General features: G+C 32.6%; 1 protein-coding gene across 1 annotated transcript in view; it reads right to left on the bottom strand.

The window, feature by feature from the left end:
* The window catches only part of LOC105319344 (cleavage and polyadenylation specificity factor subunit 2), a 70,048-nt gene that overhangs the window by 8,408 nt on the left and 41,127 nt on the right, over nt 1-20,513 (bottom strand). The window contains exons 10-14 of the mRNA XM_034467752.2: nt 20,193-20,360; nt 10,052-10,155; nt 6,752-6,854; nt 2,778-2,881; nt 2,405-2,459 (exon numbers count right to left, since the gene is read on the bottom strand). Of these exons, the coding sequence (XP_034323643.2) occupies nt 2,405-2,459; nt 2,778-2,881; nt 6,752-6,854; nt 10,052-10,155; nt 20,193-20,360 (534 nt within the window). The remainder of the gene's footprint in view (nt 1-2,404; nt 2,460-2,777; nt 2,882-6,751; nt 6,855-10,051; nt 10,156-20,192; nt 20,361-20,513) is intronic.

Raw genomic sequence — 20,513 nt, 5'->3', positions numbered from 1 at the left:
TTTTCTAGTCATACACTGCAATGATGTTAGCATATTGTTCTATCCCTTATCAACACCACTCTCTTTTTCAATTTCATACATTTCATTTATATTTGTACCAGTGAACCTTTATAAAATGCTATGTGGGTGACTATCCCCCATACCAACTCGACTACGAGGGTTATTCTGCCTAAATATATATTGTGGGGTAGACAAAAATGTTTGCAGACGATTTAAGTCTCCTGCATGGGAGACTGGTTTGATACGTACAGGAGATTTTAGATTTTAAAGCTATTTTGTGGGAGACATAACGGACTTGATGACAGGAGCTTTCTAATATTACACATAAATACACTCTTCACCTGACCAATTTTTAACGTAAAAGTGATACAGTTGCAAAATTTCACATACTCCATCAAAAGAATCAAATTTAACACTTGGTATGGGAGTAAAACAGCTGAAACAGGAGTGTACTATACATAAGGAGCAAAGTTGTAAATCTTTTCAGCTGTCTGATATGCACCGTGTTCAATTCATAAATTTGATATATATTACATGTATAACCCAGGTTTCTGCTTCTGCCACTTTTTGCTTAACATTTCAATAATCATAAAGACCTTTGTACCCAAATTATATTCATACACTAGATAAAAAAAAGTCCAGATTAACTGTTTTGAAACATCCCCTCTACCACTTCAGGTTTTAAAATAAAGTCTATCTATAATTTTGCATTGCAAACGACATGATGTCAGAATGATAACATTAAACATTGTGCGAGGTGTCCGAATACTTCTGAATGGAGAAAAGATGACATTTTCCATTACAAACCTAAGAAATTTGTTTTTGTTTATGATATTAATTCCTTCGATTTAGAAAAAGAAGAAGCGTTGATCAATTAAGAAATCTTTGATTTTTCCCCTCGTATCAATTTCAATCATAATTCCTTGACAGGTATTTGTATTCTCATTAAAATTTGTCAAAAAGTGACCGAGACAGTAACCTGGGACAGATAGCCTATAATTATTTCTAATTTACTGTGAAAGTTAGCTTTTATCCAATTGGCCATAAATCTTAAGTTCTATCAATGCCCAGAAGTCCTTTAAGAATGTGAAATGTCTACATATATACAGACATACAATTACAAAACGGGACTTGGCTTTTGAATAATTCAGATTTTAGAGACAATTACAAATGGCATTATTCTGCATTTATCAATGTTTTGCATTGAACAATTTTGCTGATTACTAAAAAGAGTTTGTTGGAAATGCCCTTGAGCATGACCATTTTGCCTATTTTCCTTTCATCTTTTTTTCGTAATTCAGTCTATCATTATCCATGCTCTGAGAAAATTTTGTGCCACGTATGTATAAATTTTGCAGATGTCGACCAAATTAATTTTCTACTCTTTCCAATTAGTGTGAACTGATGTACAATATCGACTGCAAGCATTTATAAATAGCCATTCACAAAAAAACAAGTCATTAGCCTGCATTCACAAACAATAGAGAAACATTGTTGGACTCCAGTTCAATAAAATCAATGTATTGATCAAAAAGGGATGAAAATTTGACCGACTTAAAATTAACATGACATGGACATGCACTTCTCGTCACCAGAAATAACAAAGGTTCCGCATCCTATCCAACCTGTCCCTTCTCCCGACTTGTTTACCATGGTTCCTACCATCTACAGTCCCAGGTAATACACAAACAGCTCTCTCAATCACCAATGAGGTTTTTTTTTAGAAACTCAGACACAGTACAACAATATCCTAAAGGATATCATAATCCTTAACCAAGTTGAACTGAATAATGTTCTTTTGATAAAACAGCTTGCAGGTAATTTACATGTCTGTACCAACTTGATATCTTAGATTGTCTTCATCTAATCTTGGACGGCAACAAAAAAAAGTGTGAAGACAGACAACACATTTTATGTGACCATAATATATTTCCCTTGAGAGCATACTTTTCTTAACATTTACAAAATTTAATGGTGTACTGTTCAGAGAGAGAGAAAGAGAGAGAGAAAGAGAGAGATTTTTTGAAATGAAAATGAAATAAACTTAAATGACTTCAATACCAGTATCAAATTTGATCATTTTGCCAGACAGATATTTTTACATTAATCACCGCAGTTGAAAACTCATTAAAAGACCTCTAATAACAATTCTTACCATATTTTGCCTGAAATCAAATTTCAAAAACGGCAAATTATTGAAGACAAAATAGGAAACTGTCTCCTTTTCAATGGCCCTTGAGGGCTTAACTAATGGTTACCTAATGGAAACTGTTTCCAGTAGATTCTCCATCAAAAGCAATTATTTTCATCAATTGGTCAAAACAATACTTAGTCAAAGACAAAAATTTAAAACAATTCAAATGAATTTTTGCAGTCTAAGTAAATATAATAACTGCTGCCTTACTGCGGAACTATCTTCGTCTGTCTGAGGAACATCTATGATAGTGTAATCTTCTGGTCTGCATGTAAAGAAAAAAGTTAAATCAATTTTCAGTGTGAAACTGGCAGAAGATTATTTAACAGTCCACAGGTTGCTGGCTTTTGCTTTTCTTTTAAAATGTATCATAAGTATTTGTGGAGAGTAAATTATAAATATATCTAGATCATTACGTGGTTTTAGTCTTATGGATGAAATTTGATTGAATGTAATACATTTCAAGAAAATGACACCAAAACATGTCATAATGTTCTGCTTCGGTTATAATGTTAATTTTGTTTGATTTCACATTACTATGTATATCCTAAATTTCCACACCTAAAAGAAAACAAATTTTTACCTGATAATTTCTCCGTAGTCATCCCATTTTAGCTTCTCTTCTGAGAAAGGAAACATTGGATAGGACTTCTTGGCTTGCTTGAAGAAACCTGTTCGACTTTTACCCTGTTTAGTGAAAGCAATTAAAGTTTAGTTTAATAGATATTTTTGTGTTTTATATAAGGTCATGTACTGTACATGAATATCAGTGTTGCCATATAATTGTAAATTTGGTCAATTTTTGTAATATTGTAAACAAGCAGGGAAATTTCATAGATCTTTTCCATTTTGCCCAAATTTACCCTTATCATTGACAGTGGGCAGATTCAAAATACATGTATATAGAACTAAAAGAAAACTTTTAAGTTTCTTCTCTTTAAACATAAAAGGGTCAGGGTAAAGGACTGTGGTATTAATAGTATCAAATTAATAATTGGCAATGAAAATTGAAAATGTTGATTCCCCTGGTGTTCAATAAATTCGGTGTATATTTTATCATTGTTATACTTTCATGTTAAATACTGAAATCTGATTGGTTAAGACGCAGTTAATAATATTTACTATTACCCTCAGCGTTAGCAACGCACTTGGCAACGGGTAATATTAAAAAATGTTACATGCGTGAAAATTATGCGCGTACGGTTCGCTGTAGAATTCACGTTATTCCTATATAAAAGCAGTAAAATTTTCTTAAAAATTTTAAAAAAGACATTCAGTATAACAAAATAAATAGTGCCTGTTTGGGAGGATAACAGTTGAAATTGACACCCCTCGAAAACCATTGTCAACCTCCGCTTCGCGTCGGTTGACAATGGTTTTCTCGGGGTGTCAATTTCAACTGTTACCCTCCCAAACAGGCACTATTTATATAATACTATATCTGACAGTGTTTATAGTGCTTCTCTTGAGATTATCAGTTGACACCATCAATATGATAAACCTTTTTTAATTTCTTCAAAAACTGTCAAAAATGTTGAATTCAAGGATAAATTTTTGACCAGAAAACCAAGGCTTTATGTGACTCCCACAATGGGTTTGGAGTATTCATCATCAATATTTAAATAAACTATTTTGATTTCATGTTGGTCGCACAATATATGTTATCTACAACCAAAAAGACAAAGAAAGTTATTGGCCAACTGATTGCAAATTACTAGCCATTTAGCGGGCTTTTGATTGCAGTTTCAAGTAGAGGGTTAGTGACAAGCATAAACACTAACTTTAACTATAAATAAATCATCGTATGGAATATCAGCAAAATCAACATCTGCATATAAGGACTTTGGCTCATGAGATATTTGTATTGACTGGCATTAAAATTCAGTATCCTTGCTCCAACTTCCAAAAGACATGGATAATGTTTTACTTATCTCTTAATCAAAGATCACACTGCTATATGTCTCGTTATTATCCTGATAATAGTTGAAAGTATGAATACAGGGGCAATTGAAGCCAGAAATCAATAAAACATGTCTCCTGAGACAAACCCTAAGAGTACTAACTGTGGCTTATCAAATAAAACTTGACAATTTTCCCCATCTGTAACTTATTTATGTCATAATAAAAGCTGAACAGCTGTTATAACTATTTATTTTTTAAGCCACTCCATATAAATACAGCCTAACAAAAGTGTCAGAGGTCCAAAGATGTAAAGCTTTATTTTTCTATCGAAGAAACAAGAGCACAAAGCAAATATAAGTATAGGCTTAAAGTCACGTTTTTGTCGTCATTTTCTCCCACTTTTTTTTGTTCTGTGTAGTATTGATAAGTTCCCTAATACCTGAACACAAAACCTAAATAATAACTAGTTTTTTAAGTCTATATATTTCTCTCACCTATGGAGATTTTTTTTTTTAATTCTAATAATACTCCAACCGCTTATCTGGGGGACATGTCTGCTTAAGGTGGAATAACACACCTTGAAAAAGTCACTCAAATTAACAGGAAATTTTTTGATAATGAAAGATATAAAGATAAATAAACTGTAAATGTCAAATAAGCGAAATATTTGCAGTTTGGGTTAAAAAATGAATATCTAAAATAATTATTCCAGTAAGTAACAACAAAAGCCCCTGCGGGATTCGAACTTGGGATGTACGGATCACAAGTCCGACACTTTATCCACTTGGCTACTGAGAAAGTTACATGTTTCAGTCCATAAATTAAATCTTTTTAATAAAACGAAATGTCGTTTCGATCAGCGGTCAGCCATTTTGTGATGATGTGTTATTCCACCTTAAGGCTTTGGTATGTTGCAGATAGCTAGCATCATTAATATACATTCATAGATGCAGCATGTTTGGCTAAGCAGGGGATTCATGTGTCTTAGTTTTCATTGGATTTAATTCTGAAGGTTATACAATTATATAGTACCATAGTTCTCCACAATTCTATGAAATCTGATGACATATTAGATAGCTACAGTGCTGCCTTTTTTGTCTTTATTGCACAAAAACATATCAAAGCTAAACTGGCATATACTCTCTAACCTCAGGACAGTAGAATTGACCTGGAGTCTTATATTTTTCAATTTACATTCAATGAAGTTAAAAATTGTGTTTGATGAGAGTGACACACAAATTATTTATTACATCTCTTCTTATTTTACAATACATGTATCCGTGTCTAAATCAATATATTTTGCTTATTCTCTGAAAATCATAAATATTCATTATCAAATAAAAACTAGTTCACTATAGTCCTGAAACCAGTTTACAGTAGCAAACCACAATATGTAAAAATGGCAAATTAATTACATGTAATAAGTTTAAACTTTTTTCCTGATTTAACATTTGACAATGTATTGGTATAAAAAAAAGTTTAGGTACAGCACTGAGGGAGCCAGCAAGATTACAGTTCTCTAGAGCGTGCAACATTATTTTCTTCGGCTCCGCCCTTGAAGAACTGGAATCTTGCTGACTCCCTCAATGGTATACTTTATTTCTATAGTATTTATTGGGAATAAAAAGGTACATTGTTAAGTAATAGTCTAAATTAAGCCTTATGAAGAGTTATAGTGTGCTTATTTAGATAATTACACAGCAAATTATGTCTGTTAGAATCTGTCACCGAGGGTAAAGGGCACTATAGAATAAGGGGAATTAACTTGTATAGGCCCAACCCAAGAGACAGGGGGTCAGCCTAGTCAATAGGCTTAAATTGACCTCTAAGTCGAATATGCATAGAGCTATAACTCGAAGGCAGGTTTCACAATTTATTGATCAAGTGATTTTAATTAACTTATAAAATATCAACAATAAATAAAATAAAGCCAAAATAGAACAGGATAAAAATAATTATTCCTTAAAAAGCCAAATGAGTCAGAATGAATTTAACTCAATGTTGCTTAGTCTACTGACGGACTGGTGGACAGTCAACTAGATAGTCAGTGTGAAGACATAAGCAACATGAGATAGTGGCCGAAAGAGTCTGACTGAAATTTAGCTCGATGTTGCTTAGTCCTACTGACAGACTGATGGACAGTCAACTAGATAGTCAGTATGGAGACATAAGCAACATGAGGTAGCGGCCGAAATGAGTCAGATTGAAATTTAGCTCGATGTTGCTTAGTCTTACTGACAGACTGGTGGACAGTCAACTAGATAGTCAGTATAAAGACATAAGCAACATGAGGTAGCGGTCGAAAGTTTCTGACTGAATTGAATAAATTTCTAACTGTATTTATATTCTAAAAGATAATTAATGAAAGTGAGGCACAGTACTCATGATAATTACTCAGAACAATTACATTGACTAATTGGGGATAATTAGGAGAGTAGACTGACCCTCGCTAATTAATTGTCATCTGGCATGAGTTAACTCTAAAACACGTTACTCAAAATTACACACCATGACAGATTACATAAGGTGTATTGTTCTACCAATAATCTAAAGCCTTAAAAACAGGGTATTATAGTGTATTTGGTTATATAGAGTAATACACTGCAAAATGTGCCATGAGTTAGGATTGTACTGGCTGTCTCTGTTCATACTGACCTCACTCTTCATCATCAGGTCATGCTTGCCTTTACTGGTCACCGTCTGAGCGTCCGTGTCCATCTCTGTTTCGCTCTCGTCACTCGACTCATCCTCAAGCTCTCTGTTATTGTAATAACGAAAATTACAATCATATCAACCTACAGCTCTCATGACTAGCTACATGTATATAACGCTCAAGATCTAAAACTTTCACATATAGATGAACACTTCAAAAGACTCACTGAATATAAATGCATGCCTACCAAAATTCCTTTGCATGAAATAGTATCTAATAGTATCTACTATCATGCACTTGACATTGAAAACCATGTTATTGATAAGCTATCTTCTAGTTTTGCTTTTTCACATTATGTTTTTAGCTCACCTGAACTAAAGGTTCAAATGAGCTTTTCTGAAAACCAGTTGTCCGTTGTCCATCCGTCCGTAAACTTTTCACATTTTTGACTTCTTCTCTAAAACAACTGGGCCAAATTTAATCAAACTTGGTCAAAGCATCCTTATGGTAAGGGGATTTTAAATTGTGAAAATAAAGGGCGTAACCCTTCTTAAAAGGGAGATAATTGTGAAATAGTGAGTAAAGGGGGGGTGTCTTTAAAAATCTTCTTCTCAAGAACCACTGCACTAGAAATGCCCATATTTACACCAAAGCTTGTATATATAGAGAGAATTCTAAATTGTAAAATGATAGTATTGACGATGGGTGGGTTTAATTTTGCAGGGAAATATTAAACTCCAAACATAGTGAAATTAAAACCATTGTGATTATTTGTCAATTTACCGTATATCTTTGTTAAAAAATTTCATTTAATCTTTTAATACTGATTGAGCTCACTGAGTTACAGCTATTAGTGTGATGGAGGAATTTAAGAAGGGAATGATGGAAGGATATCCAATGCAAAATGGACTTTATTGAAAAATTCTATAACCATGCAGCCATATACATGGAGTACAAAAAAACTGGTATTTCAAAATGGAACTCTGACAGTGTGCAAAAAACTACTGCTACATGAATTTAGTCATACAAATTGAAATTACAGCATGTCAGTCTGACATACATGATTTACCACTCATACCTGTAATGGGGATGATAACTAAGAGTACAAAATGTGTCTGTCCTTGACCATTAACCTCAATAATCTGTATGACTACTGACTAGATCGATGTACCATACAATCACCCTTCAAATGCATGCAATTATACATATTAGAAAGCCCCATTGGTTCAACAAATCATTCAAGTTACAACTAAGCTAATGTCTCAAACTTCCTCAATGTCCTTAAAACTGCATGCATATCAGACTTCTAACATCCCCCAATTTAAATGACTTCAGGTACATGTTTTGTTAATGGGGCGTCATAGTCATTTTATAATTGACTATTGAGAACAAATTGCAAATTAAAAACAAGTGTTTCCAAGACAAAATTACTACCTGAAAGGGTTACAAATCATTCCTTGATTTCTCCTTTTAAAGCTTTGTTACCGGGCTGAACATCAAAAGGCCATTAGCTCTTGTGAAATTCCTAATTACCGGGTAAGTATGACATTTGATAGAAACTATCACATTTTCTCCTTTTTCCTTCCTTTGCAAGACACTTTCTTTCACTAAGTAATAGGTAATGAGTTCATTTACGAAAAGATCTTACAAGTTTTTTTTAATTACTACTGTTTGGCAATCCCATTCTCCCCCAATTTTTTTTAAAAATCACAAAATATAAAAAATTCTTAATTGTGCAGATTGATGCAATAATAGAATGAGGTTAAATGGTTGCAGGCACTAATACTCTCTACTGTATTGCAAGCATTAATTTTTATTAAGAATTTCCCCAATTCAGTGTTTTGTGAATGAAACTCAATTTTCATTGAAATACTTAAAATATTACTGTTATATTTACTGTTATCTGTTTATATAAACATGTTTACAGTATATGCATTTCTGTTTCATCAGTGTTTCACTTTATTTTAATCAGATCAAATCAAAATCCGACTAACAATGTAATGTATGTACCATATAGCATGTCAACAGACTTTTTCTTTGGATTTTTTCTTTGCTAAAAAAGTCATAATAAAATGTTTAAGGTAGAGACCTGACAGGTAATTTGTTGACCATCCAGACTTCCTAACCTGCTATACATTGTGTAATCAGGTATGTTATCAAACAAAGCAAAGTTGTCATGATATACAGGGTTGTCTCCAAGACCCGGGAGGCGGGGAATTCCCCCGCCTTAAGTGACATAATTATCCGGCTATTATTGCATTTCAAACACAATCTAGCTATAAGCTAGACCGTCAGATCCCCTTCTACTTTTTTATTTCTCCCTTCTACTTCAATTTTTAGAGACAACCCTGATATAGTGAACACTCATCCTCTCCAAAGAGATTTTATATCCAAATGTCAAGCTCTTAACCTTCCTGGTGATTACAGCAGGGGAACGCATCAAATTCAACAACAGCAATTCATAAATAATCAAATTTTCATCTTCAGGTCATGTACATTAAATTTTCTGATTACAATGTGTAATAACAAATCCAATTAGTAACAATTGATTTTTCAATTTGTCTCCCATTTCATTACATTGATACATGAATATATATACATTGTTAATATATTTGCCACCAGTAAATATAATCTGATTTTACATGTAAACAACCCAATACTGATATAGAGGGTAATGAACTGAGATTTTCTTATCTTTTAAGAAAATTCAATAGGTAACAGATTTTTCCCTCTTAAAAAAAAGACATTTATAGATCTATTATAGGTTTAATATCTCTTTCAATCTCAACATGATTGCAATCAGTTCTTCCACCTGTCTTAAACTCTTCTTTAACTGAGCAAACACAAATTGCTGGTCCACATTGGGAATAATTCTTACACATTCTAAGCATGGAATCTTGCAAAACACTGCTTTACTACAACGATAACTCTCACGACTGGTTTTTTTCTAGTTGTTAAGTATACTACAAGTGCAGCATTCGGCACTTTTATTTACTATGGCTTTCTTTGCAAACTGTTTTAAAATACCCAAGATTTCACTAATCCCAAAATACCAGCTGAGAATATGTCTTATAAGAACCCTAGCCTGAGATGCCATACCTTGTTCATGTTCTCCCTTACATAGCCTGAGATGCCATACCTTGTTCATGTTCTCCCTTACATAGCCTGAGATGCCATACCTTGTTCATGTTCTCCCTTACATAGCCTGAGATGCCATACCTTGGTCATGTTCTCCGTTACATAGCCTGAGATGCCATACCTTGTTCATGTTCTCCCTTACAGATTCTTTTATAATCTCTCACCTCTTCTGTTCATTCTTGATTCGCAGTTCCTCTTGTTCTTTGTTTTTTCTCTTCCGCAGATAATCATCTAGTTCTGCTCCTTCTAACTTTACTCTTCTTCTGATCTAAATGCAGTAACAAAATGATATGTCATTAGCATATATGGTACATATGAACATAAAGAATGTTGTTCATAGTAAGAACAAAAATTAAATGATAGTACCATACAATGGTAAATGCATACACAGAAAGCTTTATTATTAAACAATCTGTATCTAAGAGGGTAGGATGTCCGTGGCCATTTTAAGACTTTATTAGTTTCCTTGAGAAGAAGAGTTCTATATAAAGATGGAAAAAACATTGAAATTTTAAATCTAAAATGTTTAGAATTTTTCATACTAAATGACAATTCATGGCCAAAAATATATCTATAATTTCAAGGGAGAACTGAATAATTTGTCACCCATCCAGCATTCTTAAGTCACTCTTGATATTTTATACCAAAGTTACAGGCTACTAATTTTTAAAATGATACATATATTCTCATAATGGTATCTTTTATTTTGATTGATATACCGGTATATACTGATCAGTCATCATTTCTTGTTTAGCAGACTTTGCGACAGTGTAGAATGGATACTCATGCACAGCCGTCCTTTTAATTTTACAAACCGGTATAATACCCGTTTGTGAAATTAATGAGAAAAAATTAAATAATTATTTGATAAACTTTGTATCTCAAACAATATTGTTGAAGTTAATAATCTATACTCTGGTTCAAATGAGTGGATATTTCAACAAAGATTTCTGATCTGTCAACATTCTGTGTGTTTGTGCATAAAACAGATAAGGAAGCCCCATACATTGCATGTGAAGTTAATATATTTAAATTTTCCAGTTTCTTTGCCTGTGATAACACTACTGGCACTGTACCAGTTATCGGCTATAATTTTACGTTTTCTTTTCGTGTTTCCTTATTTCTTGATATATTGGAATAAAACTTTTCATACTTTAAATTGTGAACTCCTTATTTATCCATCGGTTAGATTATATCATTATTTAGAACCCCGAATTTGCCTAGGTTTTATGATTTACTGTACCAGTTATCGGCTTCGTGATAATAACATAGTAAAATCCTTGTACATGTTGATTTTATATTCTGCAAAGTGTTGATTGAATTATGTCCCTTGCGGGGTCAGCCTATAGGTCGTAGGGGTTATAATACATAAATTAAACTCATAAAAATTATTCTTTTATCATCATACGGTAATAAACACAATCGTACGCTAATCAATGCATAATTATACAATCAGGCGTTCAACTGCGCTATGAATCACTCGGAATTTAGTGAGTTCCTTTTCTTTATAAATGTTATATGTATTGATATTATATGTCAAATCAAAGAAGGGATATTATTACGTATCACAAAGAGGTCATATTCTATTTTTAACTTAATACGTCACTTCCCCCCCAGTTGAAAGTGCAAAGATGTAAATCAGCGGTAAACAATGATCGTTAAAGCTCATGTTTAAAACATATTGAAGAAAGTTTTCAAGCAAACTTATTTTTCTTTATTAGAAACAGATGACTGAATTTAAAAAATCTCGGATATTCGCGTGCTATAGACCCGAACCCTCAATTTAGCCGATAACTGGTCTTAGCCAATAACTGGTACAGTACCAGTATACGTATCGATTTTGTACTATATAACCCATAATACAATTGACGCCAAATTGAGGCGCCAGCAGGGTTTGCTTATTTATATCTAAATATTTAATCATACGATGGCTTAAAATTATATAAATATAATAAGGAATCATTCTTTGAATATTATGAGGTGATATTGGCTTTATTGGATTCGATCACGCCCCGACCAAAATTATCACCTCATAATACTCAAAGAATGATTCCTTATTCCTTATTTAATAACAAAACATTTAACAGGAATTTTGCCCCAATTCTCCAATAATGATTAAGTTATAAGTGAAGACATTTGCTATTTAACTGATATTTACAAGGGTGTTTATAAATTAAAGATTTTATTCGGCCTGTAAAGCCTCAATTCATGAAATCTGTTGATTGAAAATATATGTTTATTTGTGAATGAAAGCATTCACTCAAGCACTGACCTACATACCGTTAAATGAATCAGATATTTCATCAATCAATCAATCAACATGTATTTGTTACAGTTTATCCTCTTAATATTGTTCAACAAATACATAACCCCTTAGTTCTATAAAAAAAATCAAAAATATTTGTAAATGTTATAAACAGTAATATACAAGAGGCCCATGGGCCACATCGCTCAGTCATACCAAAAAATAGCAGCCTGACATAACTCTGATCAAGTAGGTTTCACTAACTAGCTTCCTTATTGCCAAAAGTTTGCATTATAATTTTACAAATTTTGAACATTATACAGTGAACAACATTATTCTACATATTTCTGTCTAAGAATTCCACCCTCATTTGAACAATTTTATAAATCCAGGAAGTCAAAATTAGAACAAATTTTATCAATGAATATTATTAGCTTGTTTCTAAACCATTACAAGAATTTTTTTATCTACGGTAGTAAATACCTGTTCGATGTTTTCAATTGTTTTCAATTGTAGACTCTGCTAGTCGTGGTTTGAAAAATAATTTATGTTGGCTTGCTTAAAAATCAAAATAAAGATCAATTCCTCATATAAATTTCTGAACATAAACATAGGTAATCATAGATTACAAAGCTCACCGAGACGGAGCATCACCCATATGAGACATCACCTACATAAGACCACCTTTATCATTTTATATGAAAATCATACTTTATGATCTTGGATATTCATGGATTCTGTTTTGACAAAATATCGTATATCATCTGATAAAATTTTTTATGATAATCATATGTTCATATGTTAATCAATATAATGATATAAAATTAAATATTGCATCATGTCATATTTATAATATATATCATATAATACAATAAAATACCGTAATAAACAATAATGAGATATGATATTGGAACGTATAATATGACATTGTATTGTGTTATACCTTATTGTATTTGATCACGTAATACAATATCATAAAATATTATACAATATAGTATTATATTACAATATCATATTACATAATACTGTTATTAATACATCATAACATTGAAACATGATATTATATTGTATAATATAGTATGATATTGTATTGAATGACACTGAAACATATTTGATACATTATATGATATTATATCATATAATACAATATAATTTGATTCCAACATTGTATCTTTATCAAATGATACAATATCATGTGATAAAGTAAAATATTATAAAATACATTATTATATTATACATATTGTATCATATGACACAATAATATATTACAATATCATATAATACAATTTCATGTGATATGATAATATATCATAAAAACCAATATCATATCATACAATATCGTATGATACAATATTATATAATATTACAATATCATATAATACAATTTCATGTGATATAATTCTATATTACTGTAACCAATATCATATTATACAATATTGTATGATACAATATTATAGAATATACAATATTGTATCATAGGATACAATATAATATTTTGCAATATCTTATGTAATTGTATCATGTGATAAAATAATAAATTAAAAATACAGTATAATATTATACAATATTGTATCATAATATACAATACTATACATAACAATATCATGATACGATATCATAAAATTAAAAAAAAATGATACAATATCATATCGTATCGTATAACTTTTATAATATAACATATGATATCATATTGTATCATATCAAACAATATTGTTTCATATCATACAAACTATATCATAGAAATCATGTTATATCATTTATCAACAAACACATCTATCTATCGAGCTGGTTTGAGTGAGGTAGGAGATTTCTTTAGCATCCTTGATAATGGAGATCAGGCTCTGCATCTGAAGCAACCTCTGCATTTAATTTATAATAAAGTTAAATCAACTATGCAAGCTATCATCTATAAAACATGTGACCTGTTCCAAAAAACTAAACCTCATCCAGCATCCAAAACCTATGGCTCAGATTCAGCATTCAAGCCCATCAGGTGCATTGGTATCATAAGACGCATCATCCATGCAAGTTTGGTGAAGTTTGGACCAGTAATAAGTAAGATATCATCATCAGAGGGCACTAGCAATTAAAACCTTAACTTCCCCCAGCATCCGTAACCTATGGCTCAGATTCAGCATCCATGCCTGTCAGGTGCATCTGTATCATAAGACACACCATCCATTCAAGTTTGGTGAAGTTAGGACCTGTAATAACTAAGATTTATTTTTTAGCATCCTTGATAATGGAGATCAAGCTCTGCATCTGAAGCTACCTCCTGCAATTCATTCATATTACAGTTAAATCAACTATGCAAGTTTGAAATAGTACTATCATCTATTAAACATGTGACCTGTTCCTAAAAACTTAACTTTATCCAGCATCTGAAACCAGACTCAGCATTCAAGCCTGTCAGGTGCATCAGTATCATAAGACACACCATCCATGGAAGTTCTGGTGAAGTTAGGACAAGTAATAACTAAGATATCATCATCAGAGGGCACCTGTTTCAAAAACTTTATTTAACCAGCTCTTAAAACCTTAACCTCCTCCAGCATCCGAAACCTATTGCTCAGATTCAGCATTCAAGCTTGTCAGGTGCATCAGTATCATAAGACGCACCATCCATACAAGTTTGGTGAAGTTAGGACCAGTAGTAACTAAGATATAATCATCAGAGGGCACCTGCAACAAAAACTTTAACCAGCTCTAAAAACCTTAACCTCTTCCAGCATTCGAAACCTATTGCTCAGATTCAGCATTCAAGCTTGTCAGGTGCATCAGTATCATAAGACGCATCATCCATACAAGTTTGGTGAAGTTAGGACCAGAAGTAACTTAGATATTGCTATCAATGGGCACCCGCGACAAAAACTTTAACCTGCTCCAAAAACCTTAACCTCCTCCAGCATCCGAAACCTATAGCTTAGATTCAGCACTCAAGCCTGTCTGGTGCATCAGTATCATTAGGCACACCATCCATGCAAGTTTGGTGAAGTACGGACCAGCAGTAACTTAGATATTGCTATCAAAGGGCACCTGCAACAAAAACTTTAACCTGGTCCAACAACCTTAAACTCCTCCAGCATCTAAAATTTAGGACCCAGATTCAGCATCCAAGTCTTTCAATTCCATAAGTAGGTCCAGATGCATCATCCATGCAAGTTTGGTGAAGATAGGACAAGTAATAGCTTGGATACAGGACCTGCAACAAAAACTTTAACCAGGTCCGGACGCCGACGCCGACGCCGACGCCGACGCCACCGCCGACGCCGAGGGTATAGCATAAGCTCTCCTTGACTTCGTCTCGGTGAGCTAAAAATTAGAGTCCTACCCTATCAAATTTGACCCTTTCAAACCCAAAGGGGTCATGGTACATATCAACTTAAATCTATAATACCTTACTTCCACATTAGTTTCACAATAAGTAACGTAAATTTTCTTTACCAATATTAACTTCTTTCTTTTTTTTGCATTTCTCTCTCTCTTTCTCTCTCAAAAGATTACAGAACCCCATTATTCTTAGATGTAAGTAAATATTTTAATACAAGAACCTGTACCTATTCATTCTCTTTGTTTTATATATTAGATCAATATAAATAATGTCATGAATGGCTAACACCTTAAATAAGTGTTAGAGAGTTGTACCTAATCAATATGCTTCAAAAAAGCATTAACTTGTACTGAATTTTGCAAATTAGTAATTTAGAAGTTATCAGAGGCCTGCAAACATGTGGCAATTTGTTCCTCATAGCAAACAAGTACATACTTTATATGAACAGATTTGGGGTCTTATCAAATAAAACAATACTGTTTGGTTTTTTTATTAAACTGATAAATATGTAGATGTGCTATTTTGATTTTGTCTTGTTTTAATTACAGAATTCAGAAAGACCAACAACTGACTTTTCACGAAAGCTATGACAACTCATCAGCAAAATATTGTCCTACAATTTGTGGAAGGTTAAGGAAATCATGTAAATTCCCTGTTAGATAATCAACTACGGTATAACTTTACACATTGTGATGATGCTTTCACACATTTCCACCTATTATTACCCATACATCCAAGGTATAACCGTACATAAAAATCACGCAGGCACAGGCCGTGTCCTCTACCGTCACGATGTAACATTAAATTGAGGCTGCATATCAACTTATAGTCAGGAACAAAATTAGTCTTCTATATCATATCATGTTAAGGACTTAATTTTCGTAGTTTTGAAACATAAATTAATGTTACACAATTATTTTTTTTTCATATCTTATCATTCTTAATCATCATTATGGCATTCCCAAATACATAAAGCTGGCAACACAATTTTTTTTTAGTTCCAGTAGGAATGGTTGGCACATGTATCATCATAATAAAACATAAAAAAAATCAAAATTTTATTAACCCTAGTCACTCCACTGTCCTTGTATTCTGATCATTTGCTTTCACCATTTAATGTCATATCTATAATGCATTGACACTTAAACAAATTCAACTTTTTTTTCTGTTACTACAACTTGCTGGATTATTTAAGTTATGGACCAAAACCACCAAATTATTCATCCATCAATAGTTTATTTAGAATTTGGTTGAAATTGGCCAAGTGGCTCAACAGAAAATCAAGCTAGTTCAAAATGTGAAGATAGAAGACATATGGAAAAACAAACACTGGAGAATAAAGTGATCAGTAATTGTATTTTCCCTCGTTTCGTCCGTATAGTGGGAAAATGTTGTATTCATGGTAGTAATGTTTTATAAATTGTTATGGTCCGATATTGACCAATGGGCGGCAAGGTATTGTCAGGAATGTATTATGATTTAGTAGAGTAAATCACATTCTAGCCACCGCTTGTGCACGATAGACCAAAGTTTTGTTTAAAGAAACTATTTCTTTGTTTTTCCCATGTTATTATTTCGGGAATAGAATAATATAAAATTATATGTAATATGTAGGGATGTCAATTTTAATCGTTTGGCTTAGGTGCTTAATCGGAGCCTTTAGTCGAGCGATAGTTGAGTACTCGTTCATTTATTTGAAACTGTGTGTCCTTATTCTACTGTCACATACACCGTGGTATCTTAACCATAATAAACATGTAAAAACTCATGATAATACGCACTATAGATGTACTTGATTTCAAACAAATTAAAAAGCATTTTATCTAGATATCCGTTAGCTAATGTCTTAGCTTTTCCCTTTTCTTGTGACGCTTACACATAATTGAGCTCCATATCACCTTAGGCAAATCAAATGTGACCTGTTTCATGTTAAGTCATTGTCCTGTGCCATGCCAAATCAACAGTTAAAGTTAATGGCTTTATAAAAACAAACGCCTTAGGTTTATATGACTAAATTTTTTATTAATACAAACATCTAATCCAATAAATAACTGTTTAGGAGAACCATAACTTGATCTCTTTAAGTACATGTTTGCATATTAAGTACTTCTATTCAAAACAATACTTTGACCAACAAATTCAACAGAGATCAATTTGAGACACTTAAAAATATACATGGGGCACCTGTTAGAGTGTAACGTGATTAATGATGCAGAGAAAAGAAAACTCTTATTTTTGTTTGAAGTCCCAAAACTGCCGTGTTATAATGAAAAAAATGTTTTAAATTTCTTTTTTTCACTTTAAAACGAGTAATCGACTAAGAAAATTTTAGTCGATGATCGTTGTGAATGAGCGATAGTCGAGTACTCAAGTACTTGTTGACATCCCTAGTAATTTGTGAGGTCTGTCAAACCCTTCTTGCATCATTTAGCATTGGCAACAGAAACAGGTTTCCTAGAAAAAAAATTTTGATTCTGTTTTTATTTTTAGGTTTTTCCTGGCTGGCTATGATGTTTTTTTTATAGAAGAAAGATCATTTTTTGTGTTATGAAAGTATTTTTATTTGTATGAGGTTACTTTTTAACATTGAAAGGTGTTATATAAAAGTTTTATATTACATATGACAGAAAATATCACATGTACCTCTAGCAAATGTTTAATCAAATTCATATGGCATCCAGTGTACACGCCTAGCTGTATGCAAGGTATATATGTGTTGTGGTTATTTGTTAATAATGAGTATAGTAAATACAGCTCAAAACAGCTCACTGATGAGCTCAGAACAGCTGAGTCTGATGCTTACATGCTCATATTCTTTATGTTTAACTATAATAGTAATGACTAGTTATAATCTTGATATAACAGCAGGACAGCTTTGGTATCTGCTAAATGTAGTCAACAATGACATTAAAAAGGAATTACTGGAACTTGCTTCAAGCAGTACTGGTAATTTATTTTTTTTTAAAGCATCCAGCATTTTGATTCCAAAAATGACAATCTGATTAAAATCAGATCTTTGTAACGCTCCGAAATTCTGATAGTCGCTGAACACTTTGTGTAGGGACATCAGAATTTTTCGGAGCGGATCAAAGATCTGATTTTATAATCAGATCTTTTATCAAGGACACAGACACCTTTATCCTCTGTGGAAAAGTTCTATTTGATTTAAAAATATTCATATACACTTGTCAGACATTATGAATACAAAGCAGTACTGATATCTTTCCTAGCTGCAGTCAGTTCTATAGCAAAATCAGCAAAACAAAAGATGAGATAATCACATTCTTTTGATAATTGGATATGAGCAGGATGCAATGTGTGTGATATCATAATCTCTATAGAACCTTTGGTCTATCGTTAAGTGCTGCACATTCACAAGCCAGCAACCTTGTCTGCTAGTCTTTACAAGGTGAATACGTCACCTTAAAACAACTGGAACAGGTTTCAAAGTTCTGACAATCCTCAAATTTGTCTGCTGAACATCCTTCTAAATTAACACAATTCAGGCATGCTTATATCAGCGAAACATCTGATGATCCTGATACATGCATTTACTGGTAAAGTTACAACCTACCTCGGCCTCCGTTAGCAATGTTTGGTAAATAAAATTCATCCCATCTACACAATATTGGGAAAGGATGGAATCACGCATGACAAATCTACATTGTTTACAGGATACTAACCCAAATATGTGCAAGCTTAGGTACACTGTTATATTCAGCGATATGTTCCGCTAACATTTTCTTCAGAACCAAACCAATCATTCACCGACCCACTTGTCATCAGATTAACATGAGGAATCCGACCTATAGGATATTTTTTTTTCAAATGTGGACTTTTTCTTGTTGTACATCATATCGATTAGACATTAAACAAAAGCCTCAGAAAAACAAACATTCTTTTGAAGCTGGCAATTACATGATAAGACTAATCCAGTATAACTATAAACATTTCCTCAATTACAATGAGTGCATTGATCTACTTTCCGCTTTAACACACACAGAAATAATTTGAGCAAGAATTTACCGAAAAGGGATAATAATTGACTCAATCATTTTATATTTAATTATATTTTTCTTTTAATTAGAAAAATGTTTTACTTTTCAAATGCAAGGCATCAACATGTTGACAAAAATCTGATGCTGCAGTGCAGAAAGATTGTAAGGTGTTTTAATGTCCCTAGAGAAAACTGATTAGGCCCCACTAGAATCTCAATTTTTGAAGAAAGCAAAATATAAAAGGCTCATCAAATTCTCATTAGTATTAAATAATAAAGGGCATAACAGATATGATGTTTTCTATATTTTCAAAAAAATGTCCTTGATAAAATTAATAACACCTATATATCAATGTTGGTGACTGGCTTCAATTAAGAAGCATTAACTTGGTATTAACGGCACCATTTTAATGTCACCATTACTTAGTGCACCATATTGTAACTCAGACTCAGACTTGGCCCATCAAAATTTTAGCCAATTAATTGCTATCCAAGCATGCTCTCTCTTAACTTGGTTGCAACATTAGAATCCTTCTGCTGAGACACAGGCTTTATGAAAAACAAATCAATCACGCACAAAACTATAATTACCATTATAAACATGCAAACTCTAGATTTCAGGATATAACATTAAAAATATCTAATTTTCTCAGACAGAAACCTCCTACAATTACTCATTTCCTTTATTCTTAAAAGGATCACTAGATTTTGGCTTGATTTCGTAGCGCTTACATCCATGGTGACTGTTTTGTTTTCTGGGTTGTCTATCAGCCATCGAGCCAGTGTTCCCGGTGACGTCCTGTTGGTGAGGATAATGCTGTTCTTGGGACTCCCACACCAGGCAAGGAACAGGTCCCTGGAAAACCCACACTGTAAATCAGGAACACTCGCCAAAACAACCTGCAATGTAAAATCAGAGGGATTAATTTTATTTCATTTATGACAAAAGTCATCAATTATTTAGGAACTTTTGTAGCTTAAAATATGAAACTTTATAATAAACTGTTCTGCTCTAGAAAATCAATCCCAGAGGAACAAAATTACTATACATCA

This window comes from Magallana gigas, chromosome 6 (assembly GCF_963853765.1).
Source record: "Magallana gigas chromosome 6, xbMagGiga1.1, whole genome shotgun sequence".
Lineage (NCBI taxonomy): Eukaryota > Metazoa > Mollusca > Bivalvia > Ostreida > Ostreidae > Magallana > Magallana gigas.
The sequence above is the reverse complement of the archived record's forward strand: the minus strand, read 5'-3'. Positions and strand labels throughout refer to the sequence as shown.